Source organism: Macrotis lagotis, chromosome 3 (assembly GCF_037893015.1).
Source record: "Macrotis lagotis isolate mMagLag1 chromosome 3, bilby.v1.9.chrom.fasta, whole genome shotgun sequence".
Taxonomy (NCBI): Eukaryota; Metazoa; Chordata; class Mammalia; order Peramelemorphia; family Peramelidae; genus Macrotis; species Macrotis lagotis.
The window spans coordinates 130473148-130496256 of NC_133660.1; the positions used below are offsets into that span (position 1 = coordinate 130473148).

General features: G+C 36.4%; 1 protein-coding gene across 1 annotated transcript in view; it reads left to right on the forward strand.

Moving 5' to 3' along the window:
• SETD7 (SET domain containing 7, histone lysine methyltransferase) overlaps positions 1 to 23109 on the forward strand; it is a 65554-nt gene that overhangs the window by 27040 nt on the left and 15405 nt on the right. The window contains exons 3-6 of the mRNA XM_074229270.1: positions 1519 to 1720; positions 9531 to 9717; positions 20550 to 20631; positions 22127 to 22244. Coding sequence (XP_074085371.1) covers positions 1519 to 1720; positions 9531 to 9717; positions 20550 to 20631; positions 22127 to 22244 — 589 coding nt within the window. The remainder of the gene's footprint in view (positions 1 to 1518; positions 1721 to 9530; positions 9718 to 20549; positions 20632 to 22126; positions 22245 to 23109) is intronic.

Genomic DNA, 23109 nt, shown 5'->3' on the forward strand with positions numbered 1-23109 from the left:
GGAGGGGAGAAAAGTATAAGGAGACTGGGATGCTAGGAAGGGGCCAGTTGATGAAAGATTTTTTTGAGAATTTTATTGAGTAGAGGATGGTGGTGACATGGGTTTCTCTTTAGGAAGATTATTTTGAAAGATGAGTAAAGAGTGAATTGGAGTAAGAAGAGATTTGAATAAGGGAGACACAGAAGTCATGAAGGATTAATTAAACCAGGGTGAGGATGGCAGAGTTGGACTACTTGTCCTCTAAAGGACTTTCCAACTCCAAATCTTTGATCTTCTCCAGGTGTTTCTCTAAGATTATTTCAAGGCTCTAAAATGTATGACTTTTATTCATTCAAATTGACCCTCCTTAAAGTTAATCCAAGACAATGAAGATTTACTGGATTGTAATGGGATGAGTTTGTGTGGTTTTGGGGGGGGGGGTTTGCTTATTTGTTTTTGTGGGGTTTTTTTTTTTTTAGTAAATTGAGTTAAAGGCAAGATTTTTTTTGCCTTTTTAAGAGACAAGTATATACTAAGAATTTCTTCTTGGACCATATACTTCGGTATTTTACTTTCTAGAATCTAGGTATGTTTATGAATGAAATAATATATTTAAAAGTGCTTTGAAAATCATAATATGTTATATACAGGTGAGCCATTATTATTAACAGAGTGATAAAGGAGAAGAATGATGTGAATTCTTGCATAGTAACCCTTGTAAACCTTCTTCTGTCTTGAAGCAGTGACTTTCAAACTGTCTTTCTAATTTGGCCTGGGATAAAGCAGTGTACTTTATCCCTCCCACATACACACATACCTCTCTACCCTTGTTCCCACTTATGTTGAAAAGTGTTAGTTGAATTCCATGACAAACCTCTCCTAGAATTAGAGAGGTAGAGTGCTGATAAGATACAAGAAAAAATAGAAGAAGAAGAAAAATTATTACTTTATGCCCAAGTCAGAAATATGGACATTTTTCCATGGTGAATGACTATATTATAAGAGACTATCTGTAATACATTATAGACAGCATTTGAAAGCTAGTCAGAGACCCTCCATGAACTCTCGACCATCCTTTGAAAACCATCACACTTGAGGATGAGTGGTAGGGGATTGTTAAGGGGATCTCTACTTTGACATTTCTACCTCAGCAATGATAGGAAGGGGTAAGGGATCTGACACACTTGAAGTTTAGAGAGGGTTTCAATTTTCCCTTATATCTTTTCCCTTCTCTTGATTTTACATGAGAGGGGAAAAAAACAAATGATTTCAGCAGGAGCTGGGAGATCAAGAATTAAGTCTTATTCTCCATTCCTAATCTTAATTATGTGATCAATTGAATGTTTCCTAATGATTCCTAAAAATTTTAGAGCCTGTTTTGAATTTAAGGACACACACACACACACACACACAACACACACACACACACACATTAAATATACACACACACAGTTCTTGAGTTGAAAATGGAGTTAAGTTGATAGAGTACTAGTTTCTGTAGAGGGTTGAATCCCTTCTCTCTCTTTCTCTCTTTCTCAGCACATTGGAAGGGTATTATGTGGATGATGCCTTGCAGGGCCAGGGAGTATACACGTATGAGGACGGTGTCGTCCTCAAGGGCACCTATGCAGATGGAGAACTGACTGGACCTGCCCAGGAGTATGACTCAGATGGGAGATTGATCTTCAAGGGACAATACAAAGATAATATTCGGCATGGAATTTGCTGGATATATTACCCAGTAAGCCTTATGATTGTTAACTTAGCTAAGTTTTTATGTGATTTTTATAAATTTAATATTAACTAATACAAATCAATATAATATTCTATCTCAAAGCCTTCAAATTTTTTACTGTTTAATACTTTTAACCTGTATTTTAACCTGTATCAAGGACTAACAATTCCATTAATATGAGAACTTTCTCTATTTTAGATCATAACTAGTCAGCAACTTTTAATATTATGACCCATGATGAGTCCTCAAGGTTAAGTGGTTTGCCTATGTTCACATAGTTAATAAGTGACCAAAGAGGAATTCAAACTCAGATCTTCCTGCCTAGGCAGCTAGATGACAATGGATTGTGCACTGAACCAGGAGGCAAGAGGACCAGAGTTTAAATCTGGCATCAGACATTTAATAGCTTGTGACCAAAGGCAAGACATTTAACCTCTGACTTCCTCAGTTTCCTCAACTGTGTAATATAAAATTCTTAGCAAATTGCTGACTCCCTCTACTTCATCAGAGTATCTGTCACATATAATTTTAGAGAAAATACTTTATGTTAATAATTGTTCATTCTTTCCTAACTAATATAATGGCTAAAAATAGATAGGCTTTTCATTCCCTTACCTGGTTGGTTTCCCAGATTTACCTCTATTGGGGTGAGAAAGTAAAAGCAACACATTTCATTATTATTACTGTCTCTGGTAGATCAGGAATAAGCCTGAGATTTTCCTTTTTTCCAACTGCCTCACTATTATTGCTTGATTTCACAAAGTCTCTCCTAGGTCTTATATAAGGGCTATGTAACAGTTGTGTATTTCAAAGAATTAATTTGGCCTTCAGTGATCTGGGAGAATTTCTTGGCATGACTTGTGATAGATAATTAAAGACAATAATTCTAGGGTGTGGCCAAGAAATCATTGCTCTAAGCTGCCCTGTCTGGATTTTTCTGATACCTCAGCTGCTTTTGAAAGCCTTTCAAATGAATGGATTTGGAAAACTTTTATCTTAAAGTTTATTTTGTCTAGAATTTGAATTTAAATCAAATCATGCCTTCATTTCATCTGAAGGCTGTTATTTCATGATTTTTTTTTTGATGAGAATATTCACTCAAACACAAGTAATACGATTGGCAGCCCCTCCTAAATCTATTTACATGCCGCTGTGCTCCTCTTTAAGTTTTATTCACAGACCTGGAAATGAGGATAGAAGAAAATGACATGTGAGGTAACTCTATTAAAAAACAATTTACTGGGGTGGGTAGGTGGCGCAGTGGACAGAGACCAGCCCTGGAGTTAGGAGAACCTGAGTTCAAATCTGGATTCAGACACTTAATAATTAACTAGTTGTGTGAAACCTTGAGCAAGTCACTTAACCCTATTGCCTTACAAAACCACCCCCAAAAATTTACATAACTAAATAATCAAAACATTCATAGAAACTTGGAAAAATCTAGCCTTCTCAGGAAATAAGTAATGTTCATTGCTGTCCAGTCAGATGATAACAATTGACATTTATGTAGCACTCTGTGGTTAATCAAATGCTTTATACATTCATATAATTTTCACACCAACTAGTGAGATAAGATAGTGGATTAGTAATGCATTTTATAGCTAAAGTTCCAAGGAGATGTGCAGCTTATGGGCTTCTAGGAGAGACAGCAGTCAGAACTAAAATCCGACCTTTTTTTCTTCTCTGTCTGGTGTAGTATATGGGACAGTCTTGCCTAGATATTGAAAGACTTTACTGATTGCAGAGTTTCATGAGGTCAACTACAGACTCCTCTGGCTTTTAAAGCCTTTCCCCGATGATTCCTAGCCATTTCTAGGCTTTTGATGCATTACTCTCTTCTCCATCCTTCACATTCTAGCTAAACTGACCTGTAAGCTTTCTAAAACTTCCTTCAGAATGCAGATGAAATACCTCCTTCTATACATACACACAAAAAAGCCTATCCTGATTTCCATGGTTGCTACTACCCTCTCCTAGGAAGTCCCTTAACCAAGTTGCTTCTTTCCTCTTCCCCAGTCCTACCTCCTAAAATGTAATGTCTGTAAAAACAGGGACTGGATTATTGGGTTACTGGGCGGGGGGGGGGGGGAAGAGGAGGGGGAGATTTCTCTGTAACCAGCACAGTGTCTGGTGCATATGAGATGTTGAATAAATGTGTGGTGAACTAAATGTAATCAATAATAGGATTTAGAACAAGTTGGAAACACCTTAATGTCTTCATCTTCTCCTATCTATATATTCATTTTATAGATAGAAAAAACAAAACTGGGCCCCAGTGAGGTGAATTGACTTGCTTACAATGATTAGGCAGAAGTAGGACTGAAATCAAGTCTTCTGACTTTTTAGCCCAGTGATGTTAGTGTGGGAGAAGCTTGCCGAAATCTTGGAAAAATATCTTTAATGATACAGCCTGAACACATCGGTCTTCACTCATTGTGCTAATAGAGTTGATAAGATGAATTTTTAAAATTAAGCAAACATTTGTTTAATACCAGAAGGACCAGAATTTAAGACTAGTCCAAGGGACCAACCTCCATCTATTTATGTGATGCAATTTTTTTTATCCCTAAGGCAAAACTAATAGGTTGAACATTTTTATTTAAAACTAAAATTATAATGACTTTGCATCCATTGACGAACCTGGCCCTTCTGTTGGTAAAGCCAATTATATGGAAGCTATGTGCAGGGTTACAAAGAAGAATAAGGTATAAAGTATCTGTCCTCATGATGCTTATTGTCTGCTAGGGGAGATAAGAAATATATACAAATAACTATTTTAATAAGATTAATAATAGTTCACATTTGCTCCACAAAGTTCTACTCTGATGGTTCATTATGATGTGGAGATTAACGTGGGGTCCTGAAGATTATGGCAGAGGAATGTAGTCTCTGACAAATTCTAGGATATTGGAAAAGTTTTCAGCCTCAGTACAGAGAGGGTCACTACCACCAGCTTATTTGGAGCTGAATCCTTTGTTCAGGACAACCAGTGATATAAAGAAAAGTTCAAAGTGACCTCTGTCCCAATTGGCCCCTTTCCCTGTCTTTAGAGACAGTGACAAAATGGGGAAAGGTGGGAAGAAAATGCTAAAAATAACACTTTTTAATTAGTTTATAAACTTTATGTGGGGCAGCTAGGAGGTGCAATGGATAGTGCCAAGCCTAGTCAGGAAGAGTAGATGAGTTCAAATCCACTTTTAGATACTAGCTGTGTGACCTTGGGGAATTAACCATATTTGCCTTAGTTCCTCATCTGTCAAATGAGTAGGAGAAGAAAAAATGGCAAAACTACTCTAGTATCTTTGTCAAGAAAACCTCAAATGGAGGTCATGAAGATTTAGACATGACTGAAACAAGTGAACAACAATAGACTTTAACTTGGCTGTTGATGTGAGAGATTCCTGTCCCATTGACTAGTGAGTGAAGGAAGTACTGAAGAAACCAAAACAAACCAGTGTTGACATTCTTATTATAAATGAATCCAGAAGGAAATTTTAGCTAAATGGGAAGGCAATTCTCCTTTGAAAGGCAAATAAAGGAAGGAACAATTTGACTTAAAAATCTAAAGATAACAAGAAGCCCTATCACATGAGGTATTTGGACACTTAATATTCCAGCTCTTGTAATAAGTATTTGCAAAAGGACCATCGTGAAAATAGATGAAGTTTATGCAATAACATCTCTTGGAGAGGATGAAGATGTAACAAAATTCTAGGAAAAACTTGATAATGACTTCCAAATTAAATCAACTTAAGAGGATCCTATTGAGAGGATCATAGATATAGAGGTGGAAGGGACCTCAGAAGTCATTTAATACAATCACCCTTATATTTACCTGCAGTTTCTTGCTAATTTCCTTTGTAACAAGAATGTAAAGATTGATTTGATTTGGTTCCAGCAGTGCTCACTCAGTTCACTCACTGTTCATTGGACAGGAATCTTACTACAATTTTTAGATAACCTATAAACTTTATCATTCTCAGCATTCTCTACCCCATTTTGCACCTCTCTGTCATCATCACTGCAGAAGCAGAAGGAAGACATGTAGGACTGGGGCCATCTTGTACTTTTCTTCATGTCATGGTTATTATGGTCAAAGAATGAAATTTTACTGATGGATAAACTGAAGTCCACTGAGAATAAGTGACTTTGGATGTGGTCTTATAGTGAAGAAAGAGGGAATTTGAACATAGAACCAGTGCTCTTTTCATTGCACAGTACTCTGGGACCCTGGGACTAGTTGAGACTAAATGAGTGTGGAAAGAAATAGATTGCAAAACATGGGTCAGAATATGGGATAAGAGAGCCCAAAGACTTATAGATTACACAGAAGTCTCAAGTCTAAACTTCATGAATATTTGAGGAAAAAAGTCAATGGTTATTAGTAGGAACCAATACAGAATAACAAAAAAAATCTATATTTTAATAAATAGGGAATGAGTTATTTTTGAGGTGATAGTTATTGCTGACCCAGAAATGTTTTCAGACTACTAACTTGTAAGAATAAAGCTCAAAATGAATATACAGCTAAAAAAATAATGAAAATGACAAAAAAGTCATTATGTCCATTTGAAACAACTCAATCTTCATGTAGTCAAATTATTGAGAAAGAAAAATGGGCTATGGACCAGATTCCACACAGAACTTTAATGTAAATCTAACAATATGTAGGGGTATACACACCCACATATATATAGACATGTGTATAAACATACAAACATAGAATATACATACATATATATATATATATATATATATATATATTATAGGTGGCACAATTGATAAAACACTGGAACTGGAGTCAGGAAGACTTGAGTTCAAATTCAGCCTTAGACATTAACTAGCTGTGTGACCCTAGGCAAGCACTCAGAATGGGGGTAATAATCACACCAACCTCTTAGGATTGTTGTGAGACTAAAATGAGATAATATTTGCAAAATGTTTAGCTTTAAACTTTAAACAACTCATAGTTTATATGTAACCTATACTTTCATCATAATCATCATCACAAGAAGACTAAAAGAGTAAAAAAAAATGGGGGGGGAGCTTTCATAGACACTTGCCAAGGGGAGGAGAAGTAGTAACCAACAATCAACATTATTTTAGAATATCAATTCACTTATCAAATCTTAAAAAGAAAAATGAAAAATGATATACAGTATCACTTAAGATGGGCTTCTAGGTGACACAGTAGATGAAGCACTGGACTTGAAATCAGGAAAATCTAACCTTAGATACTTTACTAACTGTGTGACCTTGGGCAAGTGACTTAACCCTGTTGGTTTCAGTTTTCTCATCTGTAAGATGAGCTGGAGAAGGAAATGGCAAACCACTCTAGTATCTTTGTCAAGAAAATCCCAAATGGAGTCACACAGAGTCAGGCATGACTGAATTTAATAACAACAACAAAATAACAATAAAACAGAAGCAGTGGAGGGCAAAACCAGTGTAAAGAAAGCTTTGTAAGAACCTAACCCTGAGGGCATTTAAGGTTGAAAATTTTTAAAGGACAAAAAGAAGAAAAATGGAAAGATCAGCAAAAGAGCTTTAGAAGAAACTTTTTCACCAAGGACAACGAAACTCCCAATACATGGATTTCCACCATCACATATGGATTTATTAAGAAGGTAAAAAAACCTAGTAAAGAAAAGAAAGTTGGAAAACAACTCAGTTGGACCAAGTGTACCTAAAGGAGATCCAAGCTGGAAAATGAACTTTGGAATTGTCATAGAAGTGGATTTTTTTGGGGGGGAGGGGAGTTGGAGGCACTCAGGGTTAAGAGATTTTCCCTTACTAAGCTGTGTGGTACACAGCTTAGTAAGCATCAGAGGTCAGATTTGAACTCAGTTTCTTCTGACTCCAGGGGTACTACTCTATCTCCTGCACCACCTTGTTGCCCCCGTGTTTATTTGTTTTTTTGGGGGGGGTTTGTTTTGTTTTGTTTTTTAGTTTTTGCAAGGCAATGGGGGTTAAGTGGCTTGCCCAAGGCTACACAGCTAGGTAATTATTAAGTGTCTGAGGCCGCATTTGAACTCAAGTACTCCTGACTCCAGGCCCAGTGCTCTATTCACTGCACCACCTAGCTGCCCTATTTGTTTTTAATAAAGAAAAAGTCAAAACTTTCCATTTCCACTTACAAAAATCCAACTAGACAAATGCATAAACAAGAAGCAAATGAAAGTTTAAAACAAAAGATATACAGGACATGAGCAGAATTCTTTTTAAAAACCACATTCATGACATGCATATAGAGAGAAACTGTCCAAGGAGCCCGAGTGTTTTAACAACCCTTGCCTCAGTAATCCCCACAGCTCTCCTGGAAGGGAGGCAGTGCTGAAGGTGTTATTATCCCCTTTTGTACTGTGCTAATGTTTTTATTGTAATTAGGAATAAGCTAGCAGGGAGGAAAAAGCATAAAAGATGTTTCTGATGCATTTCCAGAACATAAAAAGTATTTCACTCCAAGGAAGTGTTATGTTTTTCTAGAATATTTTAAAACCTCCCAGTTTGAATGATGTAGAGCAGAAAATACAGATCTTCTGTTTGTTTCTTTTTGCTGCTTCTCCATCGCTGATGGCTTTTGAGAATATTCAGAAAGTTATCCTGTGATACATAACAGAAAGGTCTTCAGGCATCAGAACTTTTGAGTTGGGGAAAATAACCAAGTTTTTGGAAGATGGTGTGACAGAACTATTACTTATAGTAAAACTTCAAAGATTTTCTTCTGTATATTCCTGCAATTCTTACTTATACTAAAAATATCACTCTAAGAGCTTCTGCATTAATCCATACAAACATACACATACTAATACACACACTGTGTTCTTCTAGGCAACTCTCTTAACCTTCTTGGACCTCAGTTTCTTCATAAAATTAGGAGTTTGAAATAGATGCCCTTCTAAAACTTTCAAGTTCCATATTTATGATCCCAATATCTTCTTGGCCCTTAACTCCAAGGTTTGATAGGTGTAGGATTTGGGAGGGAAGGAGAGGGGAGATAGAAGAAAAAAATAATCATGGCTGGACCTATAGTATTGTGGACCCACATTATACATTAATTTGGAAATATTTTTTATTGTAGTCATTTATTCACTTCCTGAAATTTAGAGGAGAGATCCTGGATTAAAATTTTATCTCTTCCACTTAATAGATGTGACTTTAGGTGTTGTTAAATATTGGGCCTCAGTTGTCTCCCTTTATAGAAAGTAGGAATTGGAAGAGGGCTAGAGCTATGAATTTTCTTGTTCACAGACAAGCCATGATAGTTTATAAGTAACTTTCCCAAAATTACAGCTAATCTTTACTTGAGTCTGATGAGAACTTTGAGCCTCCCCATATTTCTGCCAGGCTTCACTTCTACTACTCTGCTCTCTTTTAGTTTTATACCTACGGACACTTAGTATTCTCCAGTCATATATACTTTAGATGACAACTTGTTTAATTTTTAAAGGTGCTTTCACCTTTTTTTTTGTTGTTGTTGTAGTTCAGTCATTTTTCAATTGTGCCTGACTCTTTGTGAGCTTATTTGGGATTTTCTTGGAAAAGATACAGAAGTGTTTTGCCATTTCCTTCTCCAACTCATTTTACAGGCAAATAGGGTTAAGTGACTTACCCAGGGTCACACAGGAGTGTTTGAAACTAGATTGAACTCAAGTCTTCCTGATTCCATGCCTAGCACTCTGTGTACCTAGCTGCCCCTGCAAGGACAATAATTCATAAAATTAGGTATAAATTGGGTAGAGGAGTGGGTGAAGAAATATTTTGTTCTTATTATATCTATATATAATGTTTCTTGCTTTTGGGTTTCTCCCACCAGGATGGAGGTACTCTGGTAGGTGAAGTTAATGAAGAAGGAGAGATGACTGGAGACAAGATAGCCTATGTGTACCCTGATGGAAGGACCACAATTTATGGGAAATTTATAGATGGAGAGTTGATAGAAGGAAAATTGGCTAACATGTCAATTGAGGAAGGCAAGCCCTACTTTGAACTGATACCAGGAAGTAAGTAAACTTTTGAGTTTGCTACTCTGAAGTTAAAACCAATATGGTATTTGTATTTTTGTATTTTGTAAATATTCTTCCCTTTCATAATAATTTCCAGCTGAAGAATTTTTTTTCATAATTCACTTAGGATAAACTAATTGAATTTTGAAGTTGTGTAATATAGAAAGAGTAAGTTGTCATTTATATAAAATAAAGGAAGTCACAAGAGACAGTTTCTAGCTAATCCATAATTAATTTTTATTAATTGGACTGGTTGATAATCAATAAATTAATGGTCTGTAGTTTCTCTGGGTAACTAAAGACAAAACCATGGAAATTAGTGAATGCTTAAATACTTTTGGAAAAAGAGGTGCCCTTGATTGATGCAAATCAACCCTGACTGGGGAACAATTAATGAGGGGTGGACATATTAATGAAGAGGTATCTAAAAGTCTTCAGTTCCTCCTGCTGAGAATGTGACTTGTTCATGAGACTCAGCAATTTGAACAAAGGAATCCATCTCTACCCTGATCTCCCTGGTTGGTTTTTTTCCTTCTTGAACTGATTTACCCTAAATGTCAATAGAGAGGTAAGCCCAAAGACTTAGGCTTAATGCTTTAGGTTTGGAATTCATGTCTATTAGATTTTTTTAATTTTTTTATTTTTTTAGGTTTTTGCAAGGCAAATGGGGTTAAGTGGCTTGCCCAAGGCCACACAGCTAGGTAATTATTAAGTGTCTGAGACCAGATTTGAACCCAGGTACTCCTGACTGCAGGGCCTGTGCTTTATACACTGCGCCACCTAGCCACCCCATGTCTATTAGATTTTGTTCACACTCTAAACAGAAGCAAAGATTTCTAGTTGGGTGGGGTCTTGCCCAAGATTTAGAAGCATGTTCCCAAGAACATGTTTTGTCCTTCAGAAACTAATTGAATGACTTATAGGGGTTGGTCCCTGATTGAAGAGAGAAAAAACTTAAGCCTAAATTAATAATTGGTTATTAATATAATAGGGAAAAATCACTTTTCTCACTCACCACAGTTTCATTTAAGAAGAAAAAGACCTCTGGGGATACTTGCCCCAATTGAAATGAGTATAGATAAAAAACAAAGAACTAAAATGTGTTTTGAAAAAGGTGGATAATGGGGTGGCTAGGTGGCACAGTGGATAAAGCACTGGCCCTGGAGTCAGGAGTACCTGGGTTCAAACCCCATCTCAGACACAATAATTACCTAGCTGTGTGGCCTTGGGCAAGCCACTTAACCCCATTTGCCTTGCAAAAACCTAAAAAAAAAAAGGTGGATAATAGTTATGATTGAAGGTGTCTGAGGAGACAGGAAAGGAGGGAGAAGTTCAAGATGATTGATAGATTGATAGAGCAAGTGGTTTATTTATTAAGTGCTCATTATGCATCAGACATTGTGTTAACTGCTAATAAAACAAGAGCAAACAATATAACCTTCAAGGAACTTAATGAGGGAAGATCATACATAAAGGGGAGCTAAAAAAGTAGAAAGGGAGAGAGGAGGAATTCAGGGGGCAGTGTGGCTGCCAGAGAGGAAAAAAATAAGGCTATAGAGAGTTGGAAATGAAGTGAAACATTACTGAAACCTCCTGAAACCATGGTCTGAGTAGCAATCACCAGTCAGGAGAGTGGGACCTCAGGGTAGAAGTATATCCAGGGTGGGAGGGTGACTGGCAAAGAGAAGGGAGAAAGATTGGAGAGTTGAATCAAGATGAGTAATCCTAGCCTGGGCATCTCCTACTTTCTGTGACCTAGCTAGTTAAGAAGAACTTTATAGCCCTCAACTGGAAGAACTGAACCCCTTTCCTGAAGAGGAGAAGATGCTTTCTTAACTATAGCATATCCTCAGGAGATGGTGAACAAAATGTTTGGTGGGGCCCAAGCTAGAAACTTAGATGAGGATTAGTTAAGGACCAATGGAAGATTGAAAGAACTGACTGACAGAACTTTGACCCCTCCTCATCTGGGGAGAGGCTTACTAATCACAGCATCCCTGGTATATGGCCCAAAGATTATTAGGTGATTCTAAGGATACCTGGATAACAGAAGATTAGCTGGAGTGAGATATGACATTCAGTAGAGAGAACTGGAATCAACATTTAGTAGTGAGCAAGCTCAGCAGGTAGACACATGGATGATATTATAGGAAGACTTTGGTAGCTCTGCAGCTTTTTTTTTTTTGATGTAAATTGACTTCCATGTATATACTGTGCCCACAAGTGTTCTTCTCCATATGTGTACCCCATGTGTCAGTCCTATGGACATTCACTCTTCTCACCATGACTGTGTTACTTAAGGGAGAACAAGCTCCAAATATAAGGAAGGGATAACATTATTATGCTATTTCATTTTTTTGCCTTTACTTTGAATTAAGTGTGTCCTTCCCCTAAGAAAAGCAAATCCACTGTTGGGGACTTGGAAGTATAATTAAGAGAGGATTCTGACCCACAAACCCCCTAAACCCTGAAGGTAGCTTTCTGGTGCTACTCTAATAGTTGTATTGAATCATCTTTATAATTGTGTTGGGACAGACAATAACGGCTGAATGAGGAAGGGGGGATAGACTAAAAGAAGAATTGACTAGAGTTATGGAGTCCAATTAATAGAATATTGCAGGGGTCTAGATGAGTTAATAAGGGACTAAACCAGTTATTTGTCATCATAGCCAGACAAAACATGTTTTCTTTGAGAAGTGTCTTTCTGTGCTCTGCTAGGGGACTGTGTGATTCATTCTGGTATATTGAGATCAAATTATTTAAATATCCACCAAACCAGGCATAAGTTGTAAGATTATAAATAAGAAGCTACTACAGTAGAAAAAAGAAAGAATAAGGGGAAAAATTTTGAGCCTTAAAGCTATTGATTCATAAGTGTAACTATTCAGCTATCCCAGTTTATAGTATAATTAAAAGCAATGCCAACTTCCCAAATACAGCCCAACCCACTTGCCTTTTATCATCTGTTCACTTGTCCAAGATACTGAGAGCCAGTTCTATGGGCTGTCTAGTCTGAATATGCTTCCACTTACTAGATGTATGACCTTGGACATCATTAAACTTAATTGGACCTCAGTTTCCACCTTTGTAGAATGACAGAGGTAGAAGAGATGGTCTCTTAAGGTTCTTTCCAGCTCCAGAACTATGAATTTTTCCTTTCACAGACAAACCATGATAGTTTTTAAGTGACTTTTCTAAAATTGTCTTTTTCTTCCTATTTACTTTTTCCTGAATGCATACTTAGACCAAACTCAAGTCATTAGGGATTTCATCTGAAAGCTCTTTCATTGTTCTAAAGCTTGATAAGCAGCACAATGCCATCTGAAATTGTAAATATCTGGAGTGCCACACTATCTATAGAGAATCCCTTTTCCATTTGGACATTGCACTGGACAGTGTCTATAACAGTGGAAAACATATTTGGCTAACATATAGTTTCCTGTTTATGCTTCATGTATAATCAGAAGATTGTTCAACAATTGTCTTTCCTATTACATCTTTCGTGGAATTTTGTATAATGTAACATATACATAGGAAACACTTTGTTGAGTGAGAGATTTTAAGGCAGCATTTTGTTCTTCCCAATTAAATGAATTTTTAATAAAACCATTAAGCACAGTGGGATCTTACATCCTCAGCATCTTCCAGTCAATTGTGTGACTAAAAGTATGGTCTGCTTTCTTGTGATTGAAAATAACCTAATCTAGTCTGTTTGCTATGTGAGGTCAGGATGACCAATACTAGAAATAAAAAAGGGATTTCTAAGTGAAATACTAATAAGAGCTAGAAATAAGAGAAAAGGAATCTTCTGTGTTCAAAATCAACCTATATTCTCCCTTTCTTTTTTCCCTTAATGTTCAGATAGAGGTTAATAATATAAACTTAAAATTTCATATAGAATGCCTCCATTATAGAAACTGAAAAACTAAAAGGAGAGAAAGGGTCCAGGATCTTTTGATATATGTTTTTTTTTTTTAAATAAAACAGTGAAGATAGCATTTGAATTCAACCTTGAAGGATTGGGAAGATGATTTTGATGAGTAAGGGATGAAGAAGAGGCATTTTGGACTAAGAAATGACATGAGTCAAGAGGTGCAAACCTCTGCATATTTGATGAGAGAAGACTAGATGATAAATAGGGGTCAGATTGTATCAGCCCTTAAGATGATAGGTTAAAGAGTTTGAATTTTGTTGGACAGGCAGAGAGAAACCATTAAAAGTGACAGCAAAGCAACATCATTACAGCCTTGCATGAGGAAAATTAATCTGATGGCTGAATGAGGAAGGGATAGACTAAAAGAAGAATTGACTAGAGTTATGGAGTCCAATTAATAGAATATTGCAGGGGTCTAGATGAGTTAATAAGGGACTAAACCAGGAGGGGTAGTGATGAGAACAGAGCAAAAGGAATGAATGGAAAAGGCATTAAAGATGGAAACATCATCAAGACTTGGTAATTGGATGGAGGAGAAGGAAATATACCTAGATAAATGGGAGAAAACCATTAATAGAAATAGGAAATGAGAAGGAATAGTTAATTTGAGCAGAGCGAGATAATAATTTCATATGGAAGTAACTTTTGTGATGGACTTATCCTAAAGAATGTGATCCACCTGCGACAGAGCTGGTGGTGTTGGAACAGAGACTGAACCACATTTTTTTATTATTATTATTTTCTGGGGGGTGTTGCAGGGCAAATGGGACTGGGTGGCCTACCTGGGGCCACACAGCTGGGTGATTGTTGGGTGTCTGAGGCCAGATTTGGACCTGGGTGTTCCTGGCTCAAGGGCCAGTGATCTGTCTGCCACTCAGCCACCCCCTACTATTATTATTACTATTTTATTTTATTTTGGGTCTTTTTGGGGGGGGCGTTGTAGGGCAGTGGGGTTGGGGTGGCTTGCATGGGGTCACACAGCTGGATGATTGTTGGGTGTCTGGGGCCAGATTTGGGCTTGGGTGCTCCTGGCTCCAGGGCCAGTGCTCCGTCCATTGTGCCACCTGGCCATACCGACAATTATTATTATTATTATTATTATTTTTTATTTTAATTTTTTTTCTGTCCCCTTTACTTTATCACTTATGCAGGTCTATATTTTCTTGGGGGGGTATTATTTTACTCTTAAACAAGAATATTTTAGTAATGTATAAAAACATTTGTACAAAATAAAAATAAATAAATATTTTTTTTAAAAAAAGATAATAATTTCAGCTTTAAACTTGTGGTTTTGAGGTACTGATAAGACATTCAACCACAGATATCTAATATTTAGTGGAATATCAGTCTTTAAAGTCATTATGGAGTTTTGCAAAACAATAACTGGATATAGAGATTTGGAAGTCACCAAATTTTACTGGTACTTGAAGCAGAGACGATGGATGGAACCACCTAAGGAAAGGGTGTAGAAAGCAGGAGAGCACAAATAAAAGGAAATAAAAATAATTAGGCGGAAGGAAAAGTCAGGAGTAAGACCAGCAAAAGTCCATTTACTTGCTGATTTGGAGAAGATTGCTGGTCTCAGAGAGAGATGGAGATGAAGGACATAATATAAGGGAGAAAGTAACTAAAGCAGTTATAGACATATTTTTTGAGGCTTTTTAGCAGGAAAAGAAGGAAACAGAAAAGATAGTTGTATTTTGAGGGGGTAGCAAGATCCAGAAAAGTTTTTTTTTTAATTAGGTAGAATAATGAGTGAGAATTCAGATTCATCAAATGCTAGAACTAGAAAAACCTTAATCTGATTTCATTCATTTTACAGATGAGAAAACTTTAGTTTGGAGAAGAGGGACCTTAGAGGTCTTCTGCAAAGTCATTGTTCAAAGTCTCTGAGCCAGTCAATGGCTGTCAGAACCTTCATATCTGATATCATGCTGATGAAGCAGGCTTCTGGAGGAAATGAGGGAGGATAGGATTAAAGATACAAGTTAACTTTTAAAGTAATGAAAGACCTTTCTTCCTCTGAGTTAGGAGGAAAGAGGATTGATAAAGAGAATTATAGATGGAGAGGAAATGAGGTTGAGGGAATTTGTGTCAGATGGCCTTGATTCTCAACTTGGCAAGATAGGATTTGCACAATGAAGGTTTGGGCTTGGGGTTCTGAGAACAGAAAAGGTTCAGAACAACTGCTGTGAGAAATGTGATAGGGAATTCACAAGAGAGAGATGAAAGAAGTTCAGAACAGTGAGAACCAAACAGCTGAGCAATGGGAATTTGTAGAGGACCCAACCAGAATTGTCTCAACTTTCTCCAGAAATACTTGCTAGTTTTGAAGTGTGAGCTATGAAGGCAGATGATGGGGATCATGAGGATTAGTTAAACCTAGAAATTGCTAACCTGTTAGCTCTTGAACTGGCAGTGAGGAACGGAGTACAGACTGGGAAATGTTCTGACCTCTCATCCTCACAGGAAGTGGGGAAAAGTAGCTTGCTCCATTGGAGAGGTACAGTTGGGAGAAAGAAGGAAAGTTTTAATAGAGGCAAAGTGAAAGAAGCCCTTCAGGGAAAAGGTGCTTACAAGGAAACAGAAGTCCCACAGGGAAATAATCTGTTTAGCTGGTACTGGTGGTTATTTTTTGAATTGTTAAAACTAATTCCCTCATTTTTGTTGCTGCCATGAGCTAATAGTCTAACTTTTAATATTCAATAAGTCTCAGAATGTTTTCCAGTAGGTGATGAATTTTTTTAAGTCATAGCCCTCCAAAAAATTGACCTTCTAAAGTGAAGATATACTATGACAAACATGGATGCCAGGGTAACTATCCTGGTGAAATCAGATCCTTGACTGTCTGAAGTATTCAGGAGCAACAAGAGATCACCTTATTACATCTTGCCAAAAATAGCACCATTCCTCTCACTAATTCTGGGGAGGGTGGAGTTCTCATTATGGTTGTTTGTGACAAAGGGGAGTGGTTGACAGGGTGAATTCTCTAGAGCTCTTTTGTCTGTAATGAATGTGGACTGAAAGTTTGAGAAAGATAGCTTGCTAACAAATGGCCTAAAGATAGTTAAAAATTACATCACTAAAAACTTTTTGGAAAAATATTAGGTTTGTTCATTTATATAATTTGAATAAAACAAACTCAATGGCAAAATGATGGAATATATACATATTATATATATATGTATATATATATATATATATACACATTTATAACTGCTAACAACTACAGCAATAGTGTCCCCAAAGTCTTTTGTTTTACTTTTTAAAAATGTATTTATTTTTAAGATTATTTTTCCATTTTTAGCCAGATTCTTTCCTACCCCTCCTTCATTCATTGAGAAGACATACATTTTTACATTTTACATATCAATTTTACACATGAAATCATGCCAAACATATTCCCATATTAGCCACATCACTAAAAAAAAGCAAAAAATTAAGTAAAAAAATTATAATTCAACTTGCACTTAGAATTCATCAGAACTCTTTCTGAGAGTGGATAGCATTTTTTTCATCATGAGTCCTTTGGGATTATCTTCAACAGTTGTACTAACCAGAGAAGCCAAGTCTTTCACAGTTGATCATTATCACAAAATTGCTGTTACTGTGCACAGTGTTCTTATGGTTCTTCTCACTTAATTTTGCATCAGTTCATAAAAATCTTGCCATATATTTTTCTGAAAACATATTATTTCTTATTTCACAGTATAACTAACTTTTTTCATATAGCATTTCTTATAGTACTACTAAACAATAGTATATCACAATCTTATGTCACAATTGGTTAAGCTATTTCCCAAAAGAAAGGGTATCCTTGGGGCGGCTAGGTGGCGCAGTGGATGGAGTGCTGACCCTGGAGTCAGGAGTACCTGAGTTCAAACCTGGCCTCAGACACTTAATAATTACCTAGCTGTGTGGCCTTGGGCAAGCCACTTAACCCCATTGCCTTACAAAAACCTAAGAAAAAAGAAAAGAGAGAAAAAGAAAGGGTATCTTCTCGATTTCCAATTCTTTGCCACAACAGGAGGTACTATAAATTTTTTTTGTACATATATAGGTTCTTTTCTTTTTTTCACTGAATTCTTTTGTATAGATCTAGTAATAGTTTTTCTGGATCAAAGGATATGAGCACTTTTAAAAGCCTTTAGGCATAGCTCCAATGTTCTTCACAATGTTCCACCAACAGTTTATTAATGTACCTATTTTCCCTCATCCCCTCCAGCATTTTTCATTTCTGATAGGTGTGAGGTACCTCAGAGTTTCTCTAATCAATAGATTTAGATATTTAGTGATTTAGAGAATTTTTTCAATGGCTTTAATTTCTTCTGAAAACTGCTTGTTCTGTTGACCATTTATTAATTGGAAATTAATTGTTTCAATTAATTATTATTTTTATAATTTGGTCCAGTTTCCTATATTTTTGAGAAATGAAAACCCTTATTAGAGAAACTTACTGTAAAATTTTTTTAAAAGAATTTTTGATGTTGCATCATTGTCTATAACATCTTTTGGCAAGATATAATTTTCCTGATTATCTCTTACAGTTAGGTCTATTTTTGGTTTTGCTTTGTCTAAGAACATGATTATTACCACCAACTGTGCATTTACCTCCATGCTGTTTTTCTTTGTTTATCCTTCTCTGCCTCTTTTTCTCCTGTCCCTCCTCAAAAGTCTGTCTTGCTTCTAACCACTGCCTCTCCAAACCACTGTCCCCGTTTTCTCACCCCACCCCTTATATCTCTTATCCTTTTCCCTTCCCATCTCCCTATTGGCTAAGATAGATTCTATATCCAACTGAATTTTAATGTCAAGTTTTCTATTTAGCACTGGTCTTTTTCATCAGGAATTCTTGAAAGTCCTCTAGTTCATTGTATCCCTTTCCCCCCAGAATTATAAGTAATATAAATGCATAAATACTCAGTTTTGGTTAGATTATTCTTGGTTGTTATCCTAGCTCCTTTACCCTCTGGAATATCATATTCTAAGCCCTCCATTTCTTTCACACAGAAGCCAATAAATCTTGTGTGATCCTGACTGTGACTCTACAATATTTGAATTGTTTCTTTCTGACTGCTTCAGTGATTTTCTCCCTGATCTGGGAGTTTTCATTTTGAGATCTCTTTCAGAAGGTGATTGGTGAATTCTTTTCAATTGTATTTTATACTCTGGATCTAAGATTGAGTGTTTCTTTCTTTTTTTTTTTCTGATTGTGACTTTCAGGTAGTCCCATAATTCTTAAATTATCTCTTTGGTGAGGTTTGATATCTCTTTTTCCATTTGAGCAATTTGCTTCAATGAATTTTTGTACTTTTATCATTAGGCCAATTCTTTTTTTTTTAATAAGGCGATATTTTTTTCACTATTTTTGAGCCTCTTTTATTAAGCTGTTAATTCTCTTTCCATAATTTTCTTGCCTTACTATCATATCCTTTTCCCATTTTTCCCTCTTCCCTGGCCTTGGGTCCAGTTAACATTTTTCTTTGAGACTTTGCTTTTGATTGTTTTCATATTATTTCCTTCTAAGTTTGTCTTGGTGTTCCATGCCACTGTGGTTGTAGTAACTTTTAATGGTTAAATTCTTTTTGTTGTAGTTGTTTGCTCATTTTCCTAGCCTATTTCTTGACTTTTAATTTCAGGTTAAAGTTGGGTTTTACTCACCTGGAGGTAGGAAGACATTGTCCTAAGCTTCAGCCCTTTTTTTTTTTTGTGCTACCCTTTCATAGTTAGTTCTGGGGGGTCTGCGAGTTTTTGGTGCTGTCAAGGTGGTGTGGTCCCTGCTTCCCTGATCTCCTCTCTTTACCCAGGAAGAGTCCCTGTTCCACTGCAGCCACAAATACTAGCATTCCTTTTGGCACTAAAATTATGACCAGGGTCCCTGGTCCTTTGTAATTAAACACAAGCTCTCCTATCCACCCTGAAACTTGGTTCCAGAACTGCTAGTGGGCAGTAGAGTTGCCAGTCAGTGCCAGTGACAAATGATCCCCTGTCTTCTCTTTCTGATAGTTGACTAACTCCCTCATCACTCTGGACTGAGAACTCCCAAAGCTGCTGCTGCTACTGCTGCTGTTGCCCCCTTCTCCAAGACCATAGATGGTACTTCTGCTTTCTCCTGGAGAACCCCCCCTAAATTATCTTAGACTGTCTTCCTCTGACCTTACGTTAGCTCTGCAACTCCAATATTTGATTGGAGGCATTCTTTTTAAAGTCATTTGAAGGGGAATGTTGGAAGAGTTCAACTGGATTCCATTCTGTACTTTATCATCTTGACTCCTCCTCTTGTTCCCTCTTGTTCCCATACAGTTTTAAACTATTAAATTTTATTTAAGAGAAAGGTGAGGAGGAGGTTGCATGTGCCTAACTATTTAGTTGTCTACTCCTGGATAATTGACCTTGCACAAAAAAGATTTATATTCTGATTCTGCTAAGCAACATAAAGTAAGTAGAAATTAGCAGAGAGCTTATTTAATAGTTTAAAACTGTACTAAGACTTTTGGGACATATTAATGTAGTGCATAGAAAAGAATTCTTGATTTAGAGGTTAGAAAACTTGTGCTGCACTCCGGCTTAGTCACCTACTACCTGTGGGACTTTAGGCCAATCACCTAAAAATCTGTGAACCTCAGTCCCTTCCTCTATTTGAAGTAGATGCTGGAGTAAATGGTCTCTGAGATCTCATCCACTTCCACATCTATGGTCCTGTGATCCTAATTGCCCAACAAGAGTGCATGATTATCCCATAATATCTCTAAATGCTTAATATTTGTTTTCTCTGTTGTAGGATTTCTTTCTACTTCAGAGTATAATTGCATGTACATTTTACCATTTGTTGTTATAATTAGAGAGAGATATGAATATTTTCTAATGGTGCTTCTGCCTGGGTTTTGTTTTTTAGGTTCTGTCTACCATTTTGATAAGTCAACTCCATCCTGCATTTCTACAAATCCCCTTCTTCCTGATCCTTATGAGTCAGAGAGGTGGGTTGTGTTTCTTCTCTAGAATTTTAAAATGGATGTCATTTCACTGATCTAGTATGAAATATATGTATGCACTAGAGCTCTATGATGGTACTCTGTATCGTTGAGTTTACTTATTAATTTAATAATCATGACTCTCCTTTACAAGCCCCTTTAAGTTTCAAAGTGCTTCATCTGTGATATCTAATTTGGACCTCCCAACAATCCTGGGAGGCAACCTTGCAATTGTTATTAATCCCATTTTTGGAGAAGAAAACTGAGGTTCAGAGAAATTATGTGACTTGATATAATATCAACTATTATATTCAATGCATTGAGCTAAGCTCTGGGGATACAGAGAAAGGCAAGGAGCTCACACGTTAATGAGGAAGTTGAAAACAACTTGAAAACAACTCTGTAACCTAGGTCAGATTACTCACTGTAGAGGAAAGGGGAACAGAAGGAGGGAGGGAGAAAAATGTAGAACTCAAAATCTTGCAAAAAATGAATATAAAAAATTATCTTTACATGCAATTGGGAAAAAATAAAGAAAAAAATCACAATAATACTATGTTCAAACAAGATAGAGAAAATAAATTGAAAATAATCCATAGAGATTATAATACCTGCTCTGCAATGTCAAATGGTTCCTCTTTATTCCAGCCTTTTTAAATATGAAGTATTTACTGAATTTGGCTTTATCAGTTCTGCTTTCCATGTTGTATTTTTTTCCATGTTGTTTTTAAAAGTTTCATTTCCAATTAAGATGAAAAGTAGCTTTGGTGAACTAGTGAAAAATTCACAAAATACCAAAAAAAATCATTCTTTTAAAAAAAAAAGTCTAGTCATTCAACCCAGAATTATAAGATCTTTTTAAAGGTAATATTTTCCTTGTAAAAAGTGACCTGTCTTATACTTTTTTTTCAATTACCAGGCAAAAAAGATTTTAATTAACCTATAACTTTGTTTTGTACAATTGTTTCAGTTGTGTCCAACTCTCTGTGACCCCATGTTGGGGTTTTCTGGGTAAAGGTCCTAGATGTTTTCTTCTGCAGCTTATTTTACAGATGAGGAAACTGAAGCAAACAGGGTTAAGTGACTTGCCCAAGGACACACAGCTAGGAAGTGTCTGAGGCCAACTTTAAACTCACAAAGATGAGTTTTCCTAACTCTAAGGCCTTCATTCTATGTACTCACTGATAGTTAAAAAACTATCCCTTTCCAATAACTTGACATGTCTCCTAATGGGACATTTCCTTTTATCAAAGAGAAAGAACTGAGAGTATCTCCTGGGTCTGACAAAATGTACTACATTACGCTTCAATTGTTCACTGAATTTTTGATTCAAGGAATAGTAATACTTTTTTCATCTATTATTAGGTCCTTTTTTATCTCCAGTCATGTAAATAGCATAGGAAAACATTTTGTTCTCAGTGGATAGAGGGATAATTGTGCTTTAGAGAGCTCCAGACCTACCTGAAGCCTCATCTTTACTCTTTGTTTTGGTTCTCTTTAGGGTTTATGTTGCTGAATCACATATTCCCAATGCTGGAGAAGGACTGTTTTCTAAAGTAGCAGTGGGACCTAACACAGTGATATCATTTTATAATGGAATTCGAATTACACACCAAGAAGTAAGTGTCACTGGGGAAAAGAAAAAAATCAGCCGAGAGCAAATTCTCAAGTCCTTCATCTCATTAGTGACAGTCATTAGAAAGATAAAGAAAAAAAGTTGATTGCTTTTTGGGGAGAGAACAACAATTAGAGCCTCTATTTCCCATCTCAAAAATGGGCTCACATTCCCTTCCCTTGCCTCTTTTACAAATGTAAAAGTGGCATATATCACAAGTAAGCTCAGAAGAATATAGAACACATTCACAATAACACTATGTGATGATCAACTATGATAGACTTAGCTCTTCTCATGAATAAAGACAATTCTTAAAGACTTGTGAAAAATGCATTAGTTGTGTCTGTCTAGGTTTTTGAATTCTTCTTTATTTTTAATGGATACAACTTAAAAGGGAAAATAACAACTACTTTTAAAACTCCTTTAGAAATCATTTCTTCACCTTGATACTTGTTATTGAGAAGAACGGGAGACCTTGGAGAGAGAGATCTCAGACCTCTTAGGACACAAGATCCTATAGGGAGGAGAAAGACTTCAAGCCCTGGACATGGATACCTTGAGATGGCTGCTGGGGATGTGGCCATTACTCTCTTCTAGCTTTCCATTTTAAGTTATTGTTTCTACCTACTAAAACAATAGAAATACTATGACTCTCCTCTAAATTTCAAAGTCTTGGACCAAAGACTTGGTCACCCTTGTCTAGTTTTGGCTCTCCTTTTGTATGGGAATGAGAGGGTGGAGGGATAGATGCTCTATTACTTCATCAACTACAAAGTTGTATAGACACACATGATAATCCACGCAAAGCTCTTTATATACTTCTTGGAAGAAAAGTAATGGCTCTGAGTTGGTGATGATATTGTTTTTAT